The 26,451-nt window shown below is 35.3% G+C and overlaps 3 protein-coding genes across 6 annotated transcripts; 1 reads left to right on the top strand and 2 right to left on the bottom strand.

Annotated features, from left to right (window-relative positions):
- Window positions 778-5,215, top strand: LOC109728134 (triosephosphate isomerase, cytosolic-like). Its single transcript, XM_020258464.1, has 9 exons — window positions 778-932; window positions 1,121-1,196; window positions 1,322-1,445; window positions 2,060-2,144; window positions 2,734-2,866; window positions 3,740-3,834; window positions 4,414-4,492; window positions 4,661-4,743; window positions 4,906-5,215. Exons 1-9 carry the CDS (start codon window positions 894-896, stop codon window positions 4,954-4,956), a joined length of 765 nt encoding a protein of 254 aa, XP_020114053.1. The 5' UTR covers window positions 778-893; the 3' UTR covers window positions 4,957-5,215.
- On the bottom strand, window positions 5,516-7,309 carry LOC109728133 (expansin-A4-like). The gene is made up of 3 exons (XM_020258463.1): window positions 7,100-7,309; window positions 6,564-6,882; window positions 5,516-6,143 (listed from the first exon to the last, which is right to left on the bottom strand). Exons 1-3 carry the CDS (start codon window positions 7,245-7,247, stop codon window positions 5,834-5,836), a joined length of 777 nt encoding a protein of 258 aa, XP_020114052.1. The 5' UTR covers window positions 7,248-7,309; the 3' UTR covers window positions 5,516-5,833.
- LOC109728120 (ribonuclease II, chloroplastic/mitochondrial) lies at window positions 13,768-21,142 on the bottom strand. Of its 4 annotated transcripts, none has more exons than XM_020258444.1 (15): window positions 20,738-21,142; window positions 20,277-20,436; window positions 20,025-20,138; window positions 19,867-19,944; window positions 19,649-19,777; window positions 19,286-19,507; window positions 18,586-18,768; window positions 18,449-18,511; window positions 18,240-18,346; window positions 17,195-17,344; window positions 16,933-17,092; window positions 15,654-16,049; window positions 14,821-15,045; window positions 14,366-14,552; window positions 13,768-14,290 (listed from the first exon to the last, which is right to left on the bottom strand). In XM_020258444.1, exons 1-14 carry the CDS (start codon window positions 20,986-20,988, stop codon window positions 14,436-14,438), a joined length of 2,355 nt encoding a protein of 784 aa, XP_020114033.1. In that variant the 5' UTR covers window positions 20,989-21,142; the 3' UTR covers window positions 13,768-14,290; window positions 14,366-14,435. The 4 variants fall into 4 exon arrangements, with proteins under 4 accessions (XP_020114033.1, XP_020114032.1, XP_020114034.1 ...); XM_020258443.1 differs by having other exon boundaries at window positions 13,768-14,281; XM_020258445.1 differs by lacking the exon at window positions 18,449-18,511 and having other exon boundaries at window positions 13,768-14,281.

Genomic DNA, 26,451 nt, shown 5'->3' with positions numbered 1-26,451 from the left:
TATTGCTCAACGGATCTGTGAAACGTAAGGTGCCCAAGAAAAATAAATTACCATCTAATATTACCGAGTATGTACTAAAAGATGCTTTGTGCTACACATTACGCAGCAAACGCATGTGTTTGGATCGATATAGTTGTAATTCGCCAACCCGAATATTTACTGAGAACAAAAGTATGGACTCCGCCATCGACAACAGAGGAAATGCAAGGCATATATAGTCTAAATTTTGGATTTTTAGTCAAATGACAGTTTTGGAAAGAGCATATCATCAGCAATTTTGACGTAGTTCGCGTCAAGGAAGGAACTATATATTTATGGTCTTCTATACGTATTTAATTTTCATTTGGATTGTAGATAATGCAAATGAAGTGCAGGCAAAAATTGCACGATAGAAAAGTATTATATTTTATTTTGTCTTTTCATTTAATAAAACATTGCACAAAAAATTGTACAAATTGAAATGAAATAAAACTTTTGCGGTCCCGCAATATATATATATATATATACACACTATCACTCTATTTTTTTTTTCTAAAAAATCTAAGCAGCCCGCGAATGTGTGTTAAATACGAGGCCGCTCCATCGCTGTAATGGGCTTTAAAAGCCCCTTAACATTCATCTCATGGGCCTAAGGCCCAGTCAAAAGGCCCACCAAAACTATGGGCTCATGCGCCCACGGGTTCAAAAAGAGTAAAACCCACGTTGTTCCAATTCCGCCCATCTCGGCCGCACGAATCTTGAGCGGTGGATGCGAGCTCGTCTTATCATCAGATCACCTGCTCCCACTTCTCCTCCACTCCTCCTCCCTATAAAAACCCTAACCCTCGCGATACTCCTATCTCAAACCCTTCATCGCTCCCAATTCTCCGATCTCCGATCCCGATCACATCGCTATGGGCCGTAAATTCTTCGTCGGCGGCAACTGGAAATGCGTAATCCCTCTATCTCAGATCGGTTTTTTGTTCGATTTATTGGTTTGATGTGTGTTGGATCTGTTCGATCTTAGTGTTCTGTTGACTTGGATGATCGATGCATCTTTTAGCTTGTTTTTGGCAGTGATTTTGCTTGTGGTTTTGGTGATTTGATTCGTTGTTTACTTTGGATTGGTATTTGTGTTTAGAATGGCACTGCGGACGAAGTTAAGAAGATCGTCTCAACACTGAATGAAGCTGAGGTTCCCTCCGAGGATGTAGTTGGTACGTAGTTTGATCTTGGGGATCTACGCATTTTTCTGACATAATTTGTTGTGGATGGAGCATTTCGTAGGCGTTGACGTGATATTTATTGTTGGTGGTTGATGAGAACTGGTTGTTCATTGCAGAGGTTGTTGTGAGCCCACCATTCGTGTTCCTTCCGCTGGTGAAAAGCTTGTTACGTTCGGATTTTGGTGTCGCAGCACAAAATTGCTGGGTGAGGAAAGGCGGTGCCTTCACCGGTGAGATCAGGTCAATTTTGAGCTTTGCAATCTTTCAATAAACGATAGGTACCATTTTGACATCAAATATTTAGTCTAAAATTCATTGAATAATGTGATAGCTTGTTGGATTTGATTTTTGGACCTGCTCATAGTCTGGTGTTGGTGTTTCTAATCTTACATTTTGGCTCTACTGCAAGTGAAGTTGGATTGGATTAGATTAATCAAATAGATCCATATTAAACCCCTTAGTTACTTTTGTAAAATTAGAATGTTAGGCTATTCAGAATTAGATCTTTGTTAAATTGAATGGGCTGAAATGATTGAGAGCTATTGTCATGCGAGGCAATTATACCTGAAACTCTGGTTTCTGTGCAAACCAACCTAAAAGATTAAGTAATGTGATTCACAAATTCTCTTGCATCCATTTGGTTGTTTAAACAGCAATAATACTCTCCATTTTTTATGCTAAATGTTTTGATATTATTTTGATATTTTTCCTTTGAAGTCTGAAAATGTAATCGTGCAAGGAAAAAAAAAGGAACAAATTTATTTTTCACTGTCAGTGCATTATCTCCAGCTGAGAATAAGGGGAGTTGGTCATGTTTACCATCTAAAACACTGCTTCTCATTTTCTACTTGCAGCTCTGAAATGCTTGTCAATCTAGGCATTCCTTGGGTGATTTTGGGCCACTCCGAGCGGCGGCTTCTATTAGGTGAATCAAATGAGGTAGGTTCCTTATGTGGCAAAGCTACATTTGTGTAAGATTACATTACATGGTTATATGTGTATATCAGTTTGTAATAGCCTTTGATTTCAACTGTGTTTGTTCAACAAAGTAATTCACAAGTTAACATTAAATATCTGATTTCGACATGAAATATTTGGGTTTTACAGTATAGATTCTTGAATAAACTTTTGCAAACATTTCACAGTGAGACAAAATAGACCTTTGCGTGTGCATAAAGCATCCAGTTATCGAACTTTGTTATTCCCCTGGAAAATGTGGTCTACCACTTGTCAGTCTTCTCTTTTAAGCTGTTTTTTTCTATTTTTTTTCTTTTAAGATGTCTGTGATGTTTGTTCTCCGCCATGTATGATTAAGGTTGTTCTGCTATCCCTATTGACAAATTAATGATTATTACTTTTTTCTGGCAAGAAATATTAATAAAACCAACTGAAGTGAATGTTAGCAGTATAAACCTTTTGGACATGATTTCTGCTTGAAAATCGTGGATAGTAGTTAATTTCAGATATGTAATTAGATTATATTTTTTATCTTTTATAGTATTAATTAATCTGTTTCATCAAATGGCAGTTTGTTGCAGATAAGGTTGCATATGCACTTTCTCAAGGCTTAAAGGTGATTGCTTGTGTTGGTGAAACACTTGAGCAAAGGGAAGCAGGGAAAACTATGGATGTTGTTGCTGCGCAAACTAAAGCAATCGCAGGCATGTTTCTGTTCAGTTTCACTATAACTAATAAACCAATGATGCTTTTGACATGCTACTTAGCAGACATCGTACAAACTTTACTAGCGTTGTTTCTCATAAGATGTTGTATGGACTGCTACATGATACAGTTGCTTGTGTTCCTTTCATTATTTTTGTTTATCTAGTTCATCAATTTATGTTATACCTTCGCGCTTATGAGTTTCTATTGCTTACCTCGATAATTATTGTTCGGAGCAATGTGACAACTTAGGAAACTTAAAATAACTATGTAATCTACATGGCTGGCATAGGAAATTTTTATGAATGGTCTTTTCCTTGTTATGTGCAAATATCTTTCTTTCATGACGTAGACTCAGTTGAAGCATTTGACTATTACCCAATTACCCTAATGAAGCTCATCCTAACTAATGATGATATGAGCCTATATTGTTTTTAGTCAATTAGTCTTCTTTTTTTTTTTTGTCATTTACAGTGCACAAGTTTGCGAGATGTGGAGATGAGATGTAGATATGTTAATATGGAAATTATAGCAACTATCAAAAAAGGGATTGTATAAAGTAAAACATGAAGATTGCTAGGAAAGCTCATATTGCGACAAGGAATAACCTTATACAGCTGTGATCATGTTCTTTTGTTTGAATGTAAGATGAATTTCTTTGAAGTTGTGACAAATGATGTCATACTTCACAAATTTTTGACCGATTTATGCAAAATGGGTTGCTTGTGTGAATTGGAATGCATTCTCACCTAAATAATTCTAACTCAAATTTAGATTGTTCGTTACTTTATTCTTTTCAGGATATCTTAAACAGTCAGAACCTTAATTGAATATCTTCTCTTATTCTTTTTGTGCACTTCATTGTTTGACAGACAAGATATCAGACTGGACTAATGTCGTACTCGCATATGAGCCTGTATGGGCCATCGGAACAGGCAAAGTTGCAACCCCTGTTCAAGCTCAGGAAGTATGTCTTCTTACTTCACTGCATATGCCTACCTGTTGTTTATTTCTTACTTTTGCCTTTTGCTTTTATCTTTCTTTAGACACAATTAAATCTGACTAGCTAGCTGCTTCATATGCTTCTTTTCTAATTCAAGATGTTCATGATATAAACTTATAATATGACCTATACCGCATCTCTATATGGTTACGAGTTATCAAAATATTTAATCACTTTAGTATGTAGTTAGTGCTATTTAAGGATCTGTATATTAATATTAAACTTAATGCATTGTGACTCGCTGGAAGTAAAATTAGGACCGTAATATGGTATTAAATGGGATTGTTGTTCCTTCATTCAGCTGGGTGCTTAAATTGTAGTATTGTCCTTAAGAGATCATAACAACTTTACATCAAAAGCTTACTGGGTCATAGTCAGCCACCTGAATCATCTTTGACAATTATATCAGAAGATGTGGAGGGTTTGAATCAGATGATCTTTCACTTGTTTTTTTATGAGAGCGTCTAAACATTTGAGGCTTTATCTTTTATTCTATTCATTGTTGGTTGTGTTACTTACCGACTGCAAAAAAATTTTCAACAGGTGCACTCCTTTCTTAGGGAATGGTTTCATACTAATGTCAGCCCTGATGTGGCCGCATCAGTTAGAATCATTTATGGAGGTACATATTCCACTTTACAAATGTCTCTACTTCCTGACAGTTACCTCATTTCATATAGCATCAGCACTACTTTTGTATTCATCAATCTCATATCTCTTTTGATGGACCAGAATTTCTGTCCACGTTAACATGCTCTAAACCACTAATGATTTCTCATGACTTTTACAGGTTCTGTAACTGCTGCTAACTGCAAAGAACTTGCAGCACAGCCTGACGTTGATGGATTCTTAGTTGGTGGTGCTTCTTTGAAGGTAATTTTTTTTCCCCTATCTGTTTGCTTACTGAGGACTTAGCGTATATTTTAAACTCATGCTATTTTAAACACCATCAATAATCCCTCATTTTCTTCTTTAAGTGTATGCTGATTGTAACTTACTGGCGATTGCTTTAATCTGAATTTGTTTATTTTGCAGCCCGAGTTCGTGGACATTATCAAATCTGCTACAATCAAGTCATCTGCATAATAACGTCAGACCAGTTAATGAGCAGATGTTGTGTTTTATCTGAATAAAAGGCTTTTCAATGTCTAACTGCTTGTAGTAGTCTTCCACCTGGAACTTGGAACTAGAGGTGAAAGTCATAAAGCAGTAGAGGATGAGTATAATTTGCACTGATTTTATTTCTGATCAGTTGTTGTGTTTCCCCTCTTCATCATTTTCAAAGAGTAATTTTGTGTTATCTCCGACATATGGCTTTAATTTTAAGTTGTGTATCTTTTAATCTCGTGTTTTGTAGTTTTTTTTTTATTATTGGTTGCGTCTTGCACTCATTCAATATGGCAGTTTTTAAGCTGCTTTACGAAGGTGAACGAACAATAAATTACTACGTGAGCTGCATGTAGAATTAGGCTTTGGTTCTTTTTCGCTTTCTTGGAAAAGCCATAATAGACGAACCTAGAAAGTTAATTGATTTCAACATCAAGGTGAAGAAATCAAAAGCAATTTATAAGCAAGGCATAAAGAACTCAATAGCAATTTATAAGCTAGGCATAGTTCGCAATCATCAGATAAAGCACAACACTATTTTATTATATTATTATATGTCGAGACACAATCATCATCCTTGAGACATGCAAGCTGCTTTTAGCTGCACTTCTTTTGACACGGAATTGCTTCGGTAATAATAATAAAGAAACACAAATCCTTTGACCACAGCCCAATCGATACCGACCACACTTCCCACCCTAGCACAAAAAAATTAGAAAGAAACGGACCAAATTTATAACAAGTTGAAAAGGCGCGGGAAGGTCTTCAAAAAATTTAAAAATCAAGCGTGCGCTTCCCTCTCCGCTCCTTTAGATCTCTTTACACTTCTCTGAGAACTAAGGTTACAACAACATGATCAGAACCTAAAGTTCTTGCCCTGGAAGGTCTGTCCGAACTGCCAATTGGCGGGGACGACGTTCCAGGAGGTGGAGGTGCGGCGGTCGCTGGCGGTGACGCGGAACGAGAGGGACTGCCCGACCAGCACGGCGTTCGACTGCCAGTTCTGGCCCCAGTTCCGGCTCATCGCCATCCACCCCGTCCTCGACCCCTTCACGCTCGCCCGCACGATGTCCCCCGCTCCCGCCACGTTCGTTATCAGCACCAGGTTGAAGTACCTGAACCCGTTTATCGTGAACCGGATCCCTCCCCTTTTCCTGCACGGCACCCTGCATGCGTGCAACAAAGATACACGTATATATATCTAAACGTTACATCCTCAAAGAGTCCAATATATATATATATACTTGCTGAAACCAAATCATCTCAAAACGTCGTAAATTTGGATTCAGTGATCCAAACTTCTCCAAACGAAGTGTAAGCCAAGGCCCAATAGAGTTTCCACCGTTATTTTATTTGGAGCATCCAAGATACAAAAGCTTCAAAACGTTTTTGAATTTAGATTAAATTGTCGACCCTTATATGACAGTAGATTCTGGTTGGGATAATAGTGATCATTTATAATTAAGTGGGTGGTTGAATAGTACGATCTAACTAATAAAAATGATTTTAAGGAGTAGATTTTACGGCGGAAAACTCATTAGTAGTAATAAGCGCTTGGCACTATCGATAGCATAAATCTTATCTACCTGCGGTAGGAGACGGGGACGATGCCGGCGCGATACTCGGCAATGTGGAGGAACATCGGCATGGCGAGGTCGAAGTGCGGCCGTGGCGGGTTACACCAGCCACCGTCGTCGGAGGGGAGCGCGTAGTTCGGGGGACAAAAATTGGTGGCCGTGATGAAAATGGAGGGGCTGCCGTTGTGGCACCACTGCGGCTCGTCGGCGCACTTGATCTCGAAGCACGCGCCGCAGCTTTGCCCTTCATTGAACAGCGCCGTGCTCAACGCTGCCGTCTCTACGCCGTATCCTTGGCTGTACAAGTTTCCGTATCCACACGCCCCTCCTTTAAAAAAAAAAAAAAAAAAAAAAAAAAAAACATATATTATATTTCCTTAAGGAGGTGAAGAGAATACATAAAGAATATGGATATTAGTAGAGAAATTTCCAATTGAAGAGTGGCACAGCAGAGAGAAGTGTAGATGGTTGTATATAATGGAGAACATATATAGATAAGGGAGAAGTACATACACACATGGAGAGGCATGTATATGTAAACGTACCCATGGTGCCGGAGGCGTCGCTGCCGCCGTAGAAGGTGGCGTGGGCGCTCTGCCACGGCCCCCCGGAGTATACTCCCGGAATGCGAGCGGTCGACGGCGCAACAAACAGGAGGAAGAGACCCAGGAAGAAGAAGCAGAGGAGAGCCATTTTGATTAATTGTGTTGTGTTGTGTGTGTGTGTAACACGTATATGTGTGTGTGTCTGTGAGAGAGTGACTAAGAGTAGAGAAAAGAGAGGGAAGGTGAAGTGGTATTTATATAGGGAGGAGAAGGGGAGGACCAAATTAATGCAGTGAGAGAGTATATAAAGTAATTAGAAGTTTCTTGTAGACATACGTATTTTAGGTGTGTGTATGATAAGTATACACGGATATATTTATATTAATAAGTGTTTTTTTTATTCTTATGCATATTATCATGAACAAGAACCGCAGTAAGCCGTCCACGTCAGCGTGGTCCTTCAAATAGTACATCCGCATTTTTCGGTCCGTAGATCGCGCTTCACATTCACATACACAGAGACCATGCACCGCTCTCATATGTTGTACAGTGATATCAAATACTACAACCTTTTTATACAAATAAAAAAAAAAGTAAAACTATAAATATAGTAAATAACAAATATATTTCAACAAAATTTAATTTTTATATGTTATTTCTGTAAAAATTCTGATGTTTTCACATATATCTCTGCCGTTAGAATCCGTAGAAAAATTTAGTTAACCATTGGCTAAATACTTAATCTTGATTAGTTTTGATATTTTTATCCCTCTTATATTATATTATTATGACTTTTTAAAGAATATATATTTGTGATGACAAAATTAAAAATATAAATAGTTCTCTAACGGTAACAAATCAGAGAAACATATTTGAAAAAATTAAAACTTTTGTAAGTATAATATATGAAATTAAGTTGAACTTTGTAGAAATATATTTATTATTTACTTTAAGAATCTAATATAATTAACCCAAAAAAATATATCTACAAAATATTCACGCATTCAAATAAAACCAAAATATATTAGAAGCATACTTTACAATTAATATGGGTGCGACATTTAGGGATTTGGTATATTAATCTGGAACGTAGGTTCCGTACATTAGAGAATTATTTTAAATACTGATTCATATTATGTTAACATATATAGAGAACAATACAGAAACTCGGAGACTCAAGTATATATATATATCTTACACTAAACTACTAACTAACAATGCATGGTATATATGATCTGTCGTAGTGGGAGTAGTTACACCAAATGTACCGCATTTAGCGCCGTAGTAGGCATTGATTGGGCCACAAAAGAGGATGGAACCATTAATCATTGATTGGGGTTAATTGGGACGGATGAGGGGAAGGAGACGGAGAGCGTGCGAAGCGTGATTACGATCGCTATAGGTGGGCCCACACGTCCACGTGGCCGACACTTGGCGCGAGTCAACGACAGCGGAGGTGCGAGAGGAGAGAGAGAGAGAGAGAGAGAAGAGAGAGAGAGAGTGGATAGCTTTGCACCACCCACCGAATCCAACAGCACTACTAAACCGGTGCCAATGAGTCTACGTGAACGCAATGAATACATACGCGCGCACGTACATACACGGGTGCGCATGCAAAAGTGCTAATCTTAATGCGAGGATCGATCACGTGTGCATGCGATAGTATCTCTCCACCTCAGCGCCAAAATTCGTGCTCAAACTGATCCCTCCGAGGACCCGAGTACCCCAAATACAAGAGAATATATTATCAAATAGGGTTCACATATATAATATAGACTATGACTACTATACTCTTATGAGTATAGAGTCATTTGTACTCATAAATTTTCAGTCGTTGAATGAAAAGATATGCGGTTAGGATGGTAGTTATCTCCGATTAGAATAATAGTTATTCCCTAGGATTGATTGGGTGGTTGATTGAATAGTATGATATAATTGATAAAAATAGTCAAAAAGATATATAGATTTAATAGTCAAAAATTTATGAGTGCAAAAGAGATTATACTTATAAGAATATAGTAGCCGGACTCTATAATTAATATATATACATAATGAGACTTGAAAAAAAAAAAAAAAAACCTACCGCATACATTAATATATATCATGTGAAGTTTTTCTAATTAAATATAGTAATTTAGTGAATGTTCTAATTATATTTTGCTGACCTATTAATTAATTATTATTATTATAGGGGAGAACCATTGCTAATAATTAGCAATAATCGAGAGAGAGTATTAGTCAACGAATGCGAACTTAGTACAAAGTTAGGCGTGGATAAAGTCTAACGTGAACTGTAAACTCAGCACCTAAATCATAGAATTAGCTTATCTTCACATGGTGGCCATGCAAAAATAATTAATTTTCTATCTTTTCCATTCTCAACGTTTTCTAAGCACAAATTGGACTTGTTTAGTTTGACCCAGAACTTTTCTAAATTAAGATGTTGTGTAAGTTAAAGTGTCACGTAAGTTGAACTGTCTGTAAAAATGTTAATAAATTTGTAGTTATAACATTCAAAAATAGCCACCATGCATTCCAGTAAATTACAAATAGAATTTTCAAATTGAAATTACTACTTAATTAAAAAAAATTTAGAAATTCATTTGACTTGTCAACATTAAGACTAAATTGCGACCATGTTTCTTACTAAATCGGTATTTTGGATAACATGGTATGGAAATTAGCTCTAAATACCTTCCTTAATTATAAGAGGGGTTCCAAATTCGATTTTCACATACTTTCATCATCTCATCGTCTCTTTTGTTTTCTTCTTAGTTAATTAGTGGCATGGTTTATTTTATATATATATCCATCATATGTGTGAATAAAACTATGTCCTACTATATTAATTGATCGATCGGGTAACACGTAGGCAAGGCCTAGAGGTTGGGTGAAGTGAATTAGAGCTTTGGTTAAAGTGAAGGTTTATAATTTCACCAATGTACTGGTGTCTCAGATACCTTGAAAACCCCTGCTGGTGAGGTAATTTGTAGACCTGCTCTACCACGTATGTAGCTAAAAGATCAAGACAATGGAAAGGGTTAAGGGAATGGATCCAAGGATTCCTTTTTGTTTACTTTTGCTCCCATTCTTACTTAACATAAGCTGCTCATCATTATATTATTATTATTATTATTAGGGATAATTTCATACAGCACCCTGTTAACATATCGAATAGCAAATATATTTTTATAAAATTTAAATTTTTAAATTTATTTTTTAAAATTTTTTTACGATTTCAAATATATCTATACCATTAGTATCCATTAGATAAATATAATTATCCATAGTTAAAATATTTAACTTTGGTTAGTGAGTCAGATAAATTGACATTTGTACTCCTCCGATATTCTACCTTATTCTCTTAATCAAAATTCTAGTTCGATCAAAACTCTAATAATTGAAATTCTTCTCCCTCTTTCTCTTTCTCTTTCTCTCTTTGCTTCATGCTAGTTTTGAATCCGTAATTATGATTTCTTCATCCCCATTCATCCGGAGGCATGTTGCTTCGGCGAATCAATGTTAAATACGGAAAGGAAAAAAATGAGTGAAAGAAGAGGTAGAAAAGATATTGTAATTAATAATGATGGATTATGTTAGTTTTTATAGAAAAAAAAATAACCACACGAGATTTTTTGGGAGGACATTTTTGGATGGACATATTTGCGACGACAAAATTGATATGTCACTTTTTTCTGTTAAAAAATAAACAGTAAACTAACGTTAACAAATCAGAGAGATAAATATAAACATCACTAAATATTTGAAAAAATAAATCTGAAAATTTAAACTTTGCATAGATATATTCACATAAAGTGGTATAAAATTATTCTTTATTATTATAAAACTCTATATGAGTGTAGCAGCTAAATTAATTAAATATATCAAAATTAAATATATCAAAATTAAATATATCAGCTGTAGCAGGTGAGTAGTGACTGCAAATAGCGTGACTTATGTGCGTGTCTATACTCTAATTATAGTCGCAAAAGAAACCCTAATAAAAGCGTTTGGCTGTTTGAGTCAACCTACACACTTTCCTTATCACCCAGATGTGTACCATAGTCATCAGAAGTTGGCGCTTTTCCACCGTCCACATCTGTTTTGCTGCAGGTGTGCCTCGGAAGTCGGAATTTTGACCGCACACAACCACATACACACTCTGCCACACTAGCAGGTTAATTATTAAACATAAATAAGAATAGATGATATATATATATATATACATGCTGCTGATCATTGAGATACATAGAAAGAAAGATTTATTCTCTTTCAAGAAAATAATATCTAATATATTTTTCAAAAGTTTAAAAATATTTGATGTATTTTTGGTTGATCAGAATATTCTTATTAATATTTAAAAAATAAATACCTTCAAATATCTCCCTAATCTTATTAGAGTTTAATTTGCTAGCAGAATTTGGGATTTAGAAGGATACTTTGAAAACGGAGGAGTAAATTTGAAAATTTTGAGTAGTCGTATATAGAGGTCATATAAGCAATGTCCCTATTTTCAAACACCAACAATTGAAATATTTAACAAATAAAAGATTTTAAAATTTTACTCTATTAGAAAATAAAAGTAAGATAATGCACCTTAATTAAAAGTATGTAATTAAATTTGGTGTTGCCTATTTTACTTGGGAAAAAAACATTGAAGGTGCTTACATAGTTTTTCTTTTCCTAAAAAAATAAGGGTACTTAGGTAAAATATTATTAAATATAATTACAAATTAGCCTATAATAAGGCTAAACAATTTAGCTCTAGAATAGTGACCTCCCAATAGTTGTTGGCTCATATCCATATCCATATCCATATACACATTTCTCCACAAAAAATGGTTTAAGGATATGTTAAATGACATATTATAATTTTTGAAACCATATTTATTAAATGTCGGTATGGATAATAGGAAGCATATGTATACTGGTTATATTTCTAATTACAATATTCCAAACGGTATACATAACAAATCGATTAGACACTTCATTAACAAAATGTATATTTTGCAAACATACAATGCAACTACTTTATTATGTTTTTTTTTAAAAAAAATTCTCTAAAACATAGTTCCAAATAGTACTCCGCATAGTAATTTTCAGACCAGAGACATTTACTAGGATACAGATATGAATACGGATACGAATCCGAGCAGTGACGGATAAAAAAAAAACTAGACCCATAATTGGAAGAGTTTAAAAATTATCCGACCCGTTTTCACCCCTACCTTGGATTCCTCATTCCTGGCCAACTTAATTATTTATCTCTAGCGTAGCAGTATCTGGATGTCGGGTTGTATATTAAGTTGGGCTACCAAAATCTTTGTCCTTGCATGAGGGTTAAAAAAAGGGTGCTTCAATCTTTAGGCAATATGTATGGTCGATCAGATTAATGTTACAACTTTAGAGAGCAGCAATGTTCCAAAAAGTAGTAAATTAAAAAGAAGAGAAAACTATATACATATAATGAAAAGGTTAATTTAAGTACTCTCTCAGAAACATAATGCTAAAAGTCCCACACAAGGAGTGAGTTGGACGCACGAATTCGCAACATAACCGACACCTTTTAATTAGAAAAGCATAAGAAAGATGCTAACACTCGAGAGAGGTTTCGAATAGTGAGGAGAGTTAAAATGGGCATTTTTAAACACCATATGAAATTAAAACTTATGCAATTGAAATATCTTATACATTTTTTAAGAAAAGCTTAAAGGTGACAAATAATGGTATTTTAATAGTTATATTTAATATTCTATTCTAGATTGAAGACCTTTTAATAACTGTTTATATCCAACGTTGCATCTAGATTCAAGATTTTTTTATAATTATTTATATCTAATATTGTACCTTGGGCTGGAGATATTTTAGTATGACCAAGATATTATGGAATAATCAAATAGAAAAAATATGAATGAAGCTAGAAACCTATTGAGGCTGGAAGTGATAACCTTTTGCTCTAATGCTGTATAAAATAATATAAATAATCGATTTCCTCTAAAAGTTTAAACTGCGAGAGGATAGTGTTGTAATATTTTGATAAGACATTTGCCTTTAAAAATTGAATGTAGTTCTGAAAAAAAAAAATCTAAAATGCAGCAGTCATATAGGCGCGACATAGCGTTTCTATCTAATCAAATTGCTCCCCTAAGATTCACCGAACCCATCATGATATTATGAAAAATATATTTTTATATTTTATTTTTAAAAAAAATATAATTAGTTGGATATAGATGATGTGGTGTAGCTGCTTCGTAGTCATGAATAATCGTATCAGCGGGCGTAGATTTGGCCCAATGTTTTATTGGTAGAATATGATTTAAATTTTATATAACCGGGCCATTGTGGGCTTGTGATGGATTTATCAATGTAGTTCTAATATTTCATTTGGGCCGGCCTGAAACAATTGTTTTCCTGAGCCGTGCTAGGCTCTGGCTGGGTTTCATGGATTGGGTCCAATTTTAACTGGGCCGGGCCTCTCTACTCTTGCCCTGGATACTGTTGTTTCGGGCCAACATTTATTGGGCCGGGCTGATTTTTAATGTTGATACTGTTCAGTTGAGAAGTCGATTTTCGGACTTTCTCATCTCTCTCCATCCCTCCTGGAAACGTTTGGTTCTCAAAATTGATAGATGTTAATCACCTTGATTCTCCATTTGCATTTGTAGAGCTTTTGACATGATAGACTTTAATGAAAGCTACAAAAAGTTATATCGATACATGCATAAGTTACAACAGAGAGAAACAAAGACATTTTCCGTGTACTTACATATATGCATTGAGGATAGGACCCCTTACATAATAAACATAGTAGGGAATTAACAAAAAAAAAAAAAGGAAAAAAAACAGACTCAATTGCCCAGCCCTGAAAACAGATCCAGCGTGCCGCCTTTTCAAATGATGAATTATTCCACCTCCATTTCTTTGTTGCCTTTGTTGTTCAGTTGGATTGACGTCCCGCATCATAGCAGTGAATAGTACAACTCAGGGATTCATCGAGACCTGTACGTTGCCTCTTTAACCATGTTGGGTAAATTCAGAAGAAAAATCGAGTAAATTGAAGATCCTTCAGATTTGGCACGAGAAACATAAGTTAGAATCAAAAGTGGTGCTCAACATTTGCTTGAGACCCAAAATGGAACCACCCATGAAAGAGCACTTGTCTAAAGCACATCTTCGAGGTACCTGCGAACGCTACCGTTCACATTAGTCACAAATCACCTTGCAGTACTAAGGAAAATGTCCATCCAATTGATAGAATGCACTTACCAGTAATTAGTTGCCCAGGAAGATCTCAGCATATAGAGAAACATGCCATCTGAGCTCCTTTTAATACCCTCTATACCTCTTTTAAAGAAAGGACGTCATCACGTGGATGAGCCTCTTCCATAACAACTTCGATTTCATCCCCAATCTGTTTTCCAACTGAGACCATGCTAGAAGCTTGAATGCCAACCTATAAAGATGCATAAGAGAGAGCAACAACAAGTTTCATCGCCTATCTTCTGAAAACAAGTATCAGTAATTGAACTCTACCACAACATGTCTGCTTGAGAAAGATGGGTAAGTATAGGATGAAGCATTATAGCTAGTACTATATTCTTCAAGAGGTCGGGAAATATTACACAAAATGCGGTGACCAAAAGAGTTACGATAGTTGGGCATGTAATTTTAGAGCCAAAGAGGAAGAAAGCAAAATTTTATTGTATGTTAGCAGCATATACCTCCACCAAAAGCAACGCTGCTAACCGGTCTTTAATGAATCTGAGAATCAAGGCAGTATATCTTCTTTCCCTGGGTTGTCTTCTTAGGTACTCCAATAACCAATATCTAAGGCTGCTGCTGTGAAGCCTCTTAGCTACTTTAACATGCATATTTACAAGAAATGCCATTCCTTCCAAATCTCCTGCAGTAAATGGAAGTGGTTCACCCTTCAGGAATGCCTTAACCTGACAAATTAAAGGAAAAAAAGAAGTCAAAGCGTATAACTGAAAAAGAAAACAGATTAATGAGATAATTAGCTGCCATGCGAAATTTGATGAAATGAATAAATGTCAAGATATATAACATGCAGCTGTCTTTGTCTCTTAAGCACTACTAAACCAACATGTTGCAGCCCTGGAAAGATTAGTAATGATGCAACCATTTTGCACATTGGAGCACAGGAATTTAAAGGCTAAGACGGTAGTCCAAAACAGCAAAGTAGATTCGAAAGTTGTAAATTAAATTATTTAGCTTTTCTGCCAAATTCCCTTATAGTCTTTCCCCATTTCAAACAATATTATTTGATTAGATTTGTCTCTGGGGTTTGTAAAAAACATTAATTAAATGCACCTCTGCAAGAATAACCCACATGTTGCTCCTTTCCACTGCAAAATCACGAACTTGATTGTTTAAAGGTCAAAACAAAAAAAAGAAACAAGTACAAGAAAGCACTAGAAAAAGTCATTCATGTATGTGTTAATAACACCATGTTAATATCTTTTCCTTCAAGTTGCAGCAAATAAAGAAAATGGCAAAAGAAGCCCAACAAGAAGACAACTAGGACAGAACAAACCTGATAATGGGCTAGAAGATCAATATATCTTCGGATAGGAGATGTGAACTGAACATAACCAGGAACGCCCAGAACTCCATGGCGAATAGGCTTCCTAAAATCCAATTCAGCAGCTCGCATTATTCTGACATAAGCAGAGCTCCTCACAGGCCCTTCAGGCAGGTGAGCAAATGCTGACGTGGATATGTTTGATTGAGGTTGCCCTCGATAAGGTAATGGGATATTGTTGAAGGAACCAAAAGTGGCAACAACCTCTCCACATAGTATCATCATCTCAGATACAAGTCGCATTGTTGGATTGGCTTGGTCTTCAATGTACAGAGTGATAGAAGGTTCCAGATCACCGGGATTTGCCACCTTGATGCGGGGCTCAATCATGGCTGTGTCTATTGCACCCTGTGAACTCGATATGTTATTTATCTCACACGATGAAGGAACATTGTGTGAGAATATATAGAGAACACAATCTAGAGAGACACGAGTTGTGTGTCATTGCCCGTTAGCCCCTTCCTCTGCTGCCATGGGGTTAATATTTTGAGCCAAAAAAGCAAAAGGACCAATTTGGAAATTTTGCTTCTGCTGCACAGCAAAGCTGCTAGAGGACTTCCATGTACTGCTTCTCTAATCAAGCAGCACCTAAATCAAACAGGCTACACTGTATGGTATGGCCAAACAGATCCAATCATGCCATGCAGGTTGTATAGAGGACTAGAAGATAATAGAATGCCACTGTCAAGCAGTGTTTGAACATTCACAATAATAACGCTAATATATTCACATTAAATTACAAAAAAAAAAAAATCCAAAGAAATTACTGTAGGTCTCTTACCTTAATATCAAGTGGATCAAAAACTGGAATACTCTCTTGAAGACAATTAATAAAAAAATGATACTTTCAAAACTTCAACACATACATAAATTAAAACCCAGCTAATATGACAATTACCAGAAGGAATAGCAATTAGTAATATGAACAGACAAATAGGAGAATCTTAAGATGTTCAGAAAACTCTAAATTTAATTTCTTTAGCATTGTAGATACTCTCGCTAAACTTTAATTGCATGATACATAAATTCAAGTTGCAATACCATTTATTTTGACCTAAAACAACCGATACATGAGATGCAACTGTTATTTGTAAAGATGTAGCATATGGAATGCACATTTACAGTTCAAGTACTTTGAGATGCCAATATCACAAAAATGAAATCTTCGGGATCAATGAGTAATTTCAACATAAACAAAAAAAGACGTGTCGTACTTCATGGGCTGCAATACCTGGTTACGACGCCATTGTAAACGGAGGTTAGCAGCTTCTGAAAGAAGCCTTAGTTCAGCCTCCTCTTCTAGGTTTAGGTGGAGCAGCTCCGATGCACTCTCATATGTCAGCATGTATGTAGGCCTGATAATTGAGTTGTCTATGCTATAGTCTGCAATACTGTTGACAAGAGTTTTATGGTGAAATTGCATTATGTAAGAAAAAATTACAGGGAAGAAAGAGCCTTGAAATATACGGAGAACTTGATCCTCCAAATGTTACCTTCCATCAGGTTGCAAAGTGACAGATATGCTAACAGCCCTACAGAGTTTCCCTTGCTGCAAGCTCATACGCTCCATAGCAAGCCTTTCTGGGAACATTGGATAGGTAGCAGTTGGCAAAAATATGGAAGTTCCTCTTCTCATTGCCTCCCTATGCGGAGTTTAAAAAAAAAAAAACACTCATCTCAATCACATGAATATCTGCAAAAACAGTTGAGCAAGAAAGGTTCAGATATAGACAGAGAGCTCTATCATAGTCACCAAGCCTCCGTTTGGTTGGGGGTTAAGGGGTGGAATAACCCCTTAACCCCCATTTCATCTCCAAACACTTCTAAAAATGGGTGGGGTTAGCTAATTCCAGCTAACCCCACCTCAAATGGGTTATCCCGGGTTAGCTAACCCCACCTAACCCCACCAAACCCCAACCAAACACTATTTTCTATTCATAATAACCCACTATCCTTCTTATCCCACCTACTCCAACCAAACACTATTTTTCACTATCCTGGCTTAATTCTAACCTCCAACCAAACACAAAAATACTTGAACCCCACCTTAACCCTAAACTTAACCCTATCCCTGGAATAACTAGTTTTTCCTTAACCCCGAACCAAACGGTAGCCAAACAATTACATTGAACCTGTTAAAAATTCGTTCTATGAATAATCATTAAGTTCACCATAGCCACCAATTCTGCTATGTCAACAGTGAAGGCTGCACAGGGCAGGGCTAAGGGATCATATTGAATCCAATTTGTTTTCTAGTGAAAGGAATAAATACAGACAAAGTTCCTTCAAAGTTTCTTGAGATATCTCAGAATATTATTTATTTCTCATTTCTATCCAAAAAGGATCCTTATTCTATTTCTATATTCTTTGGGTATCCAAGAAGTAAGCTTAATAAATAGGCATGAATAGATAGATCAATAGGTTCAATATCTTGTTATAGAACTCATGCCTCAAAGAAATATCCTATACAGAAGCAGATTCATTAACGATTATATTCAAAAAGAAAAATGAAAAACGATAGGTAAAAAAGGTGATTACTTGTCAATAATGCTCTGAGGTTTAACCAAGCATGTTGGATCAGCAACATGAATCCAGACTCTTATCCTACCATCCGATAGCCTTGTGGCACTTAGTGCATCATCCAGCTGAAAATTTGGGGTATTAACAGTATAAAGACACATAATTATGCGCCAACTCATTTAACGAATGCAGGCAAACTTTCCAAAAAAACAGGTTATCAACTATACCTCATCAGCCTCATCCACGTCGATCGCATACACTTTCAAGAATGTCAGATCTTTCCTGATTTTCTGGAAGCAAATATAAAAAGAAGACGCTTATTTACAGAGAGAGAAGGAACCTGACAGATATTTAAGAATCCTACCTCATCAGCATCAGAAGAATGTGCCAAAAGATCTTCAGCAGCCAATAAAACTTCATTACTATATTCTGTTCGGATATTGTACTTCAAGAGATCAAGATTGACATGTACAGGAAAATATCCGACATCAATAAGAAGGTCTACTGCAGCAAATGTGGTCTTCGGTACTCCCATGGCCTTTAGTATCTGTCATGATAGCAACCAACAAAGAATGAAGCAATGCTTAAATCATTCGCTTTACTTACTGCTGTCATGAAAAAGAGCAATTGTATGGACAGTACTTGTACAGTCATGACACTGTGATTTAGTCCCTAAATCGTTCCCTTCGATTTAGCCGATAAACTTCCTCATATAGTGCAAATCCATCTGTGGCTACCAAAAAATCTGAAAACATATGACTTTTCCTATAGAATCCTTTTTAAACCCAGTTCAAGTACATTGAAACAAATTATAATTCAACAGGTTAAAACGGCGATATTATAGGGAAACAAAAGGATTATTTAAGATTAGTAATGAAATTGAAATGGGAGAAAGTTCACTTAGCAAAGTGTTTAACTGAAAAGTTCATGGAACTATAAATTGCAGTACCAGGAGCAGTACAAGGACTGTCCACATAATTTACAGTAAAAGAAAAAAAAAAACAACATAAAGCAAGGCACAATTATACAAACAAAGTTTATAGAGTAACAGTTGGATAAATTACATTTCCTGCTATTTTCCTTTGTTCATCACTCTTGCATGCATCAATGGCATAAGCTTCAAGAGACAGAATCTTCCTTCTGACTTTCTCTTCTGTAAGCCATGAACTTTTAGGAGGCTTTGATTGTGGAGGCATTGACTTTGCTGACATAAGCAAATGAACAAATTCTTCAAGTTCTTTTTCAGATGCCTCCTTGACATGTTTCCTGTGTAAAAGTTCCTCCACCTACTATCAATTAATAAATATTAGTCATTTGGTGAAATGATATACGTGTAAAAAGTTGAGCTAAACTATGGAAAACCCCTTATAATTTGAAATGGTCTAGGCTGTATAACTTAAGTTGGGCTTTCTACTCAAGAACTATACCTGAATAGTTGGTCTAGGCTCATAAACAGATGAACCTCGGCTCTCTATCACGTTAAAGTACATCTCATCTCTTGATAATAGGAGATGGGCACAGTAACACTCGAGAGGATCACTGCTGCCATATATGATCTGAAGAAACATGTAGCAGTAAGGACAGGTAAGGAGGACAAAAAAAAATTTACTTGAAGAGGCTCTCAAAATTACTAAGAAATTTGTACCTCTGCCAATTCCTCGGCTGTCACAGATTTGTTCTTTTCCAGAAGCTCCACCCAAGCACACTCTAAAATTGCCGGGTCCTTCGACAAACCATCAAAAAGAATATATAAAAAAAATGATGACGCTAATTAGAATGACAAGTTCACGCCACAAAAATTACCAAGAGATCGTGAGCTCTTTGAACAAAATCGGCAATATCTGCATTGTCAAAATCTTCGATACCAGGTACTATATATGTAACTTGCTGGGGCTTTATTGAGGACATAATCCCATTCTGTTTCATCAACCAAAAGAACATTATAAGTAGAGATAAACATAAACTTTTCTAAACAATAAAATATAAGATTGAGCTAAAAATGAAAATTGAGTGAACACCTAGTGTTTAACAAGCCAGAGTTGTTTCAATTAAGACCTGATCATACACCATCCAGTTTCTCTTCCCATCCGGTTTTTGGGCAACTGCGAGCAATGATTTTTGGGAATCTTTTCGAAATTCAAGCAAGAGACCTTTCTGCAAGGTTCTCTTATCTAATTTAACTTCAGAAAACTCCTTAGTGCTGGGTAATTCCATCCTGAAAACAAAGTATGGATCATTGATATCATCTTCGAAGAAGTTTTTTAACACCATGTAAATCTTTTTTTGCTGTAGAAACTCTTCACTCAATTGCATTTTTATACTCCGCACAACTAGATTATAAACTAAGTTAGAATTATAAACTAAGTATACCACAAAGAAAATTCTAGTTACTCTACACTATCAAAATGGCAACTTGATATCAACTAAAAAGAAATTATCCATCCTAACAGCCACCACCACAACACCATTAATCATTAATGGCTAAAATCGAGGAGATAAAAGAAAGAGGAGATTACCTCACGGAGGCCCTAATTCTCCTCCGAGCTCGGAGCTCCTCCATGACCGAGTCGACGAGGCTGTGGCCATGGCGCGCCCACCCGCTACAACCGCCGCCGCCGTCGCCATACCGGAGGGCGAGGTTACCGCAACGAGAGCTCAAAGGCGAACGTGACAATCCCAAGCTCCCGCGGAAAACCAAAGGTCGGAGGTGGAAGAAGGCGAGGGCCGAGCAACCGCTCACCGCCCTACTCGCCATGGGAGTTCTCATCAAAGATCAAAAGGCGAGAGTGAGGGAGAGGAGCGATTCTAGGGTTTCATGGAGAAAGTAGAGCCAGGGTTTTGGGTCGGGTTTTCGGGGAGAGTGTTGGAGACGATAAGCCGGAGGGAGAAGACGATGCGGGAACTTTGCAAATGGCCCCTCGTGTGAGGGAAATTTACGGCGCTACCCCCTAACACAAATATCTCTCTAGAAGCTTATTGGGCCGGGCCTAAGAACGTATAAATGGGCCTCTGAGCTAAAACATACAGGAAATTGTCATGGGCCTAAAATATTATGTAATGGGCCTTTAAATAAAAAGCATATGGATTGTAATTTAGTTTAACCAAAGTCAACTTTGGGCTCATGGTTTGGGCTTTTCAAAATTTTTCACACAATATGACATTTGGTGAGCAAAAAATTTTAAAACTTTTAATTTTAATTCAAATTAAACAATAATAATTTCGTACAATTGAACATGTGCGTTGTTTACTATTGTTACTTTATTTTTCTTTTGTTTGATGAATTTAATTATCGTGAGTGGAATAAATTGCAGAAAATGTTTGAAAACAAAAGTAGTAGTAAAATTGAGGTTGTCTACTATTATCTTTATGTATGAAAAGTAACATTACAATAACAAATAATAAATTAAAGAAAAGGCCTAGAATTTTCCTGTATTAGATGGTAGGATTTGGTGGAGAATCAGTCAGAGCTTTCTCTGCATAGATGGCGATAGGGCTTTTTTGAGTCAAGTTTGACTGCTTGACTCCACCTTTTTCTGTCCTTTACCCTGGCATAGTGTCACTGAAAATGGCCCAGAGAAGGAATACTTATATATAGTGGCAAAACTGATACTTTAATAAAATAAGAATATATTGGGAGACCGACCGTCCCTAGCACAAGTGGCAAAAGAATTTAATAGTTGGTACCCGAGATCTAAATTCAAATTCTAGTTGATTCACATTTCCAACTAAGTTTATTTCTAAATGACATAAACAAAGCGGATAGCATACTACATTTCTCTCTCAAAAAAAAAAAAAAGAGATTCTATTGGGAGTCTAGCAAATACTTTTAAAATGACACAAAGTACTTGATGTTTGTAAGTTCCTTACCATCAGATCTATTTTTTGACATAATTTTACTCTTTAGATTATACTATTTCACCAACTGCACACTCAACTTTAAAAAATCATTACTATCCTAATCTTACAAATCTTCATCTGAAGGTCGAAAACTGACAAGCACTAATCACTTAGTACTTTTAAAAGTATAGAAGCTTGATTCATTTATTTGGTTTCTTTTTTATTTTTTTACTTTAAGAAGCAATTGTCTTTATACATTATTGGGCGATGCAAATAAATCTGAAGTTTCTAACTGCAACAGAAAGCTCAACTGATATTCCAAGTTTCGAAAATAAAAACAAAAATTTTAATTTGGCTCTGCTACAAAGAAAAATTGTTGAGATTATATTAATATAGTTCTTCTGCTAATACTATTATTAACATAGCGTCAACCAAACAATATTTGTACCCCCTGCTGTAGTAGGGCTAAAGCTAAACACACCAAAAGTTTCATTTGGTTCATCTTTGTGTCTCTTTTCAATCATTTCTTGTGAGACATATAATAAACAAAAAAAAAAAAAGTTTGATTTAAAATCTCAGGTCAGATTTCTAGCACAAATATCACTAATTCTATGAATCTGGCGTAGTTCAAGATTAAGTTGCCAAAAGCGTCTAGTGGCGTGCATATGTCATCGCAATTTTATAATATTAGAAGGAGAAAGATTAAAATCACTTTTAAATTTTGTTAGGTTTCGTTTGGAATTGCGGAAAAATTACGGTACGTGCGGTGAAAAAGTATGCTGGAAAAATATCTTGTTTGTTTCCGTACGTAATATTACATTTCGCATATTGCGATGAGTCGATTATGATATATTTTCTACGGTTCCACCGGAGAATGCAGAAGTATATCCCTATATGCTTCTTTCTCAACTCTATTTTATCTAATGGTATTAGATAGATCTCAATGCCAAACTAAGTTTTAGTCTTCTAAAATATAAAACGGTACTTTTAGCCACCGCATTATCAAACGAGATCTAGAATATTTTGAACGTCTACCGGCGCTTTTATTTTTCCTCACATGCTATGGCATGTCTCTCCGGTGATGTCAGTCTCCACAATTTTACAGCACGGAATGAGAAGCAAAAAAAGGAAATGATTTCAACCTCTATTATTAGTTGCACTCAAAATAAAATGCATATATATATATATTAATACACTTTCCACTTCAATTAACATTTTAGCACGTGAGAAAAATACAAAGAAACCTCAACTCCTTTTCCGTGTGAACAAATTCCCTTTCAACGTGGGGAGGTTCCTAGACCAGAAGCGCAGATACAAATCTCACAAGCGTCATTTTCCGTCCACATTCATCTTAACACATATCTGGCAATAATTTAAAAAGAAAAAGAGTCAGAGAGAATCGTAGTCAAACTTTACTTGCCCCCCCTCGTCAACGAACCACGGTCGATTTCAGAGAGAAAAAGAAAAGGGCAAAAAAACAAGAAAAGGGACCCATAAAGCTTGGGCACTACTAAATTAGTTGTATTTAGACATAGAAATAATATTTCCATATTAAATTTGATATTGACAGAGCAGATACATTATATCTAACAATGATTTAGACTTTTTACTTCAAGAATACATCTAAAAATATCAATCTCCTCTTTTCTTTTTTTTGAGAGATAGATAGCACGCTACCCGTTTCGTTTATTTTATTTAGAAATAAACCTAGTTAGAAATGTGAATCAACTAGAATTCGAACTTGGGTCTCGGGTACCAACCACCAAGCCCTTTGCCACTTGCTCTAGAGACGGTTGGTAACTACGTCTACTTCTCTTTAATTTCCTTTTTTTACATATAGATATTTTTTGTTTTTACTTTTTAGGACTGATCGTGTGGTATAAAATACTGTTCTTATAGGGGTTTTTTTTTTTTTAAGTTTCGATTATGCAGAATTTATATCAAACTAATCATATGGATTTTAATTTATTTTTCTGCTTGTGTACAGGATAGAAGTTTTTGATTAAATTAATGATATAATTTTTTTAAGGGTTCAAAACCATCTCTTCAATCTTAATAGAAAGGTCGAATATATAGTTGTTTAACCAAAGAGACTAAGCATTATCTGCTCTCGTTGAATGTTTTATCATACCAACTACTATTAAATAATTGGTTTTATGTGATTATTAGTACTTAAATAAAGTTCTTGACCAGATAAAGTCATGTAGATTTAACTATATTCAAACTAGAAAACATTACAATATCTATATACCCTTCTTATATATCTAAAGTCAAAATCATGAACATTAGGATAGTATATATAGAAAAACAAGCTCAGATGATCTTAACACGGAAGCAATTAACTTAGAGTACGTATATTGTAAGCTAATAAAAAGAATAGAAGGAGACTTTCTAGAATACAATTTATTACGAAGTTAGAAGCTTCTATTTTGCTTCTATATATGCACCAATATTAATGATGCCTAGCTGGGAGTTGCACCAATGAAAAGGAAATAACATGCAGAAAGCACGTGCATGCATGCATCAATGCATGGTGGAGGGCGAAGTAGAAAAATCTTATATGTACACTCAAAAGCAAAGTGTAAATTGTATAAATTACTCACCAAAGGATCCATAAAATTTTTCTTTTATTTTTAATATTCACAAAAAAGATTGGGATATAACTAGTGCGGTAAAAATAGTTTTTGAATAAATAAGATGTAAAATTTATATCAATTTTTTAGTGTACAAATAGCATTGTTCATGAGGAGTATAGGAAGAAGCTAAATTAGATACTGAAATATACTTGGTATACTGGGTCGTCACTCGTGGACCAACCAATCAGGATGCACCAATATGCATTGATTTCGCAAACCGGGTCGTCACTCGCGGGCGTTTTGTTTGTTTGGAGCCTGTTTAGCTATTTTTCAACAAAGTGGTATTTAAATAGTGATATTAATTATGTGAATATATATATTGCATTAAATCCTCTCGATTTCTTCTGTATGTAACTAGAATTATAAATTCCTACTTGAAGCTTCTGCTTTTGCACCTTAATATATATATATATATATATATAGTCCGGCTACTATACTATCTATAGTACGGGAGCTCCCGTACTATAGTGTTGTTTTCGATCTTCGAGCGTTCAAATCAACGATCCACACCGTTAAAACTGATTTAGGGTATTTAAAGTTTTTAGAAATAAAATTTTATAGTTTTTTCGACATAGTTTACTTTATGATCAAAATATTTCAAAATTGTCAAATTTCAATGGCTATTATGACGAGTTTGGAGTTTAACGGTGTAGAAGAATCTAAATTTCTTCAAATTTTGATAGAAAATTCTTTAAACTATATAGATTAAGGTTAACATTCTTGATCTTGAATTTAAAAGTCCTATGCTCAAATTTTAAAGAGTATTCAATTCCCACCGTCCATTTTGACATAATTTATTTACTAANCAATCAAAATTAGTAAAATATATTAGTAGTGGCTCCTACCTACATTTAATTATTAGTTACTTATCATTCCTCTATATATATGTTCGTATTCCCATCCTTCAAAAAAAAAAAAATCGTGCTGTCATTGTGTAATTGACTTTAATATATATCATGCATTATTTTTCATAGCCACTTCAAAATAGCCGATCACTTTCATTATCTAAGCTATTCTTTTTTATTTCTGTGAGATTTTCCTATATGTAATACTATTCTAAGTTGTGGGCTAATGAAATTGGCATGCATATATGCTCTCCTTTGACCTAACTAATATACACATCTTGATGTTCTTCTCTATATGTTCCAACTTTTGAATTATTAAAAATAGACAAGGTTAATGAGTGTTGGTTACTTTGGCTTGGCTTGTGAACAATTTCCCTACCAACATGTACTAGATGAATGAAATAAAGGAGTAATTTAGTTGAAAAAAGATAGGTTCTTAAATAGTGCTACTCAAAAAATACTGTATAGAGTCTTCACTCGGATCAAACAGCTCTAACAGAAGCTCGTTTTGTGATTAAACTTATTTTAACTTTCTGCTATAAGTTTTAATTTTTATTTGCTAAGCGTTACTTATTGAAAAGAAAAAAAAAATTTTGTTAGAAGTTGGGTCGAAGAGACACTTCTAATAAATAACAGTTCTGGTTTCTATTATATATCTATTTTTACATTCAAATTAAAGTGAAGTAAACTGCTTGTCGTCTAAATGTTTCTTACATCGATCCTATAAATTAAATTAAGGGTTCAAAACCATCTCTTCAATCTTAATAGAAAGGTCGAATATATAGTTGTTTAACCAAAGAGACCAAGCATTATCTGCTCTCGTTGAATGTTTTATCATACCAACTACTATTAAATAATTGGTTTTATGTGATTATTAGTACTTAAATAAAGTTCTTGACCAGATAAAGTCAT

Source organism: Ananas comosus, linkage group 23, assembly GCF_001540865.1.
Source record: "Ananas comosus cultivar F153 linkage group 23, ASM154086v1, whole genome shotgun sequence".
Taxonomy (NCBI): Eukaryota; Viridiplantae; Streptophyta; class Magnoliopsida; order Poales; family Bromeliaceae; genus Ananas; species Ananas comosus.
The sequence above is the reverse complement of the archived record's forward strand: the minus strand, read 5'-3'. Positions and strand labels throughout refer to the sequence as shown.

What these genes read in the sequence shown, in the direction of transcription:
- LOC109728134 (XM_020258464.1), top strand. Translation starts at nt 894, where the DNA reads ATGGGCCGTAAATTCTTCGTCGGCGGCAACTGGAAATGC. An exon ending in TATTAGGTGAATCAAATGAG is followed by an intron (nt 2,145 to 2,733) that starts GTAGGTTCCTTA and finishes ATCAAATGGCAG; the next exon opens with TTTGTTGCAGATAAGGTTGC. An exon ending in GCAAACTAAAGCAATCGCAG is followed by an intron (nt 2,867 to 3,739) that starts GCATGTTTCTGT and finishes ATTGTTTGACAG; the next exon opens with ACAAGATATCAGACTGGACT.
- LOC109728133 (XM_020258463.1), bottom strand. Translation starts at nt 7,247, where the DNA reads ATGGCTCTCCTCTGCTTCTTCTTCCTGGGTCTCTTCCTCCTGTTTGTT. An exon ending in CGACGCCTCCGGCACCATGG is followed by an intron (nt 6,883 to 7,099) that starts GTACGTTTACAT and finishes TTTTTTTTAAAG; the next exon opens with GAGGGGCGTGTGGATACGGA. An exon ending in GTCCCCGTCTCCTACCGCAG is followed by an intron (nt 6,144 to 6,563) that starts GTAGATAAGATT and finishes GCACGCATGCAG; the next exon opens with GGTGCCGTGCAGGAAAAGGG.
- LOC109728120 (XM_020258444.1), bottom strand. Translation starts at nt 20,988, where the DNA reads ATGAGAACTCCCATGGCGAGTAGGGCGGTGAGCGGTTGCTCGGCCCTC. An exon ending in AGAATTAGGGCCTCCGTGAG is followed by an intron (nt 20,437 to 20,737) that starts GTAATCTCCTCT and finishes CTTTGTTTTCAG; the next exon opens with GATGGAATTACCCAGCACTA. An exon ending in AAAGAGCTCACGATCTCTTG is followed by an intron (nt 19,945 to 20,024) that starts GTAATTTTTGTG and finishes GGTTTGTCGAAG; the next exon opens with GACCCGGCAATTTTAGAGTG.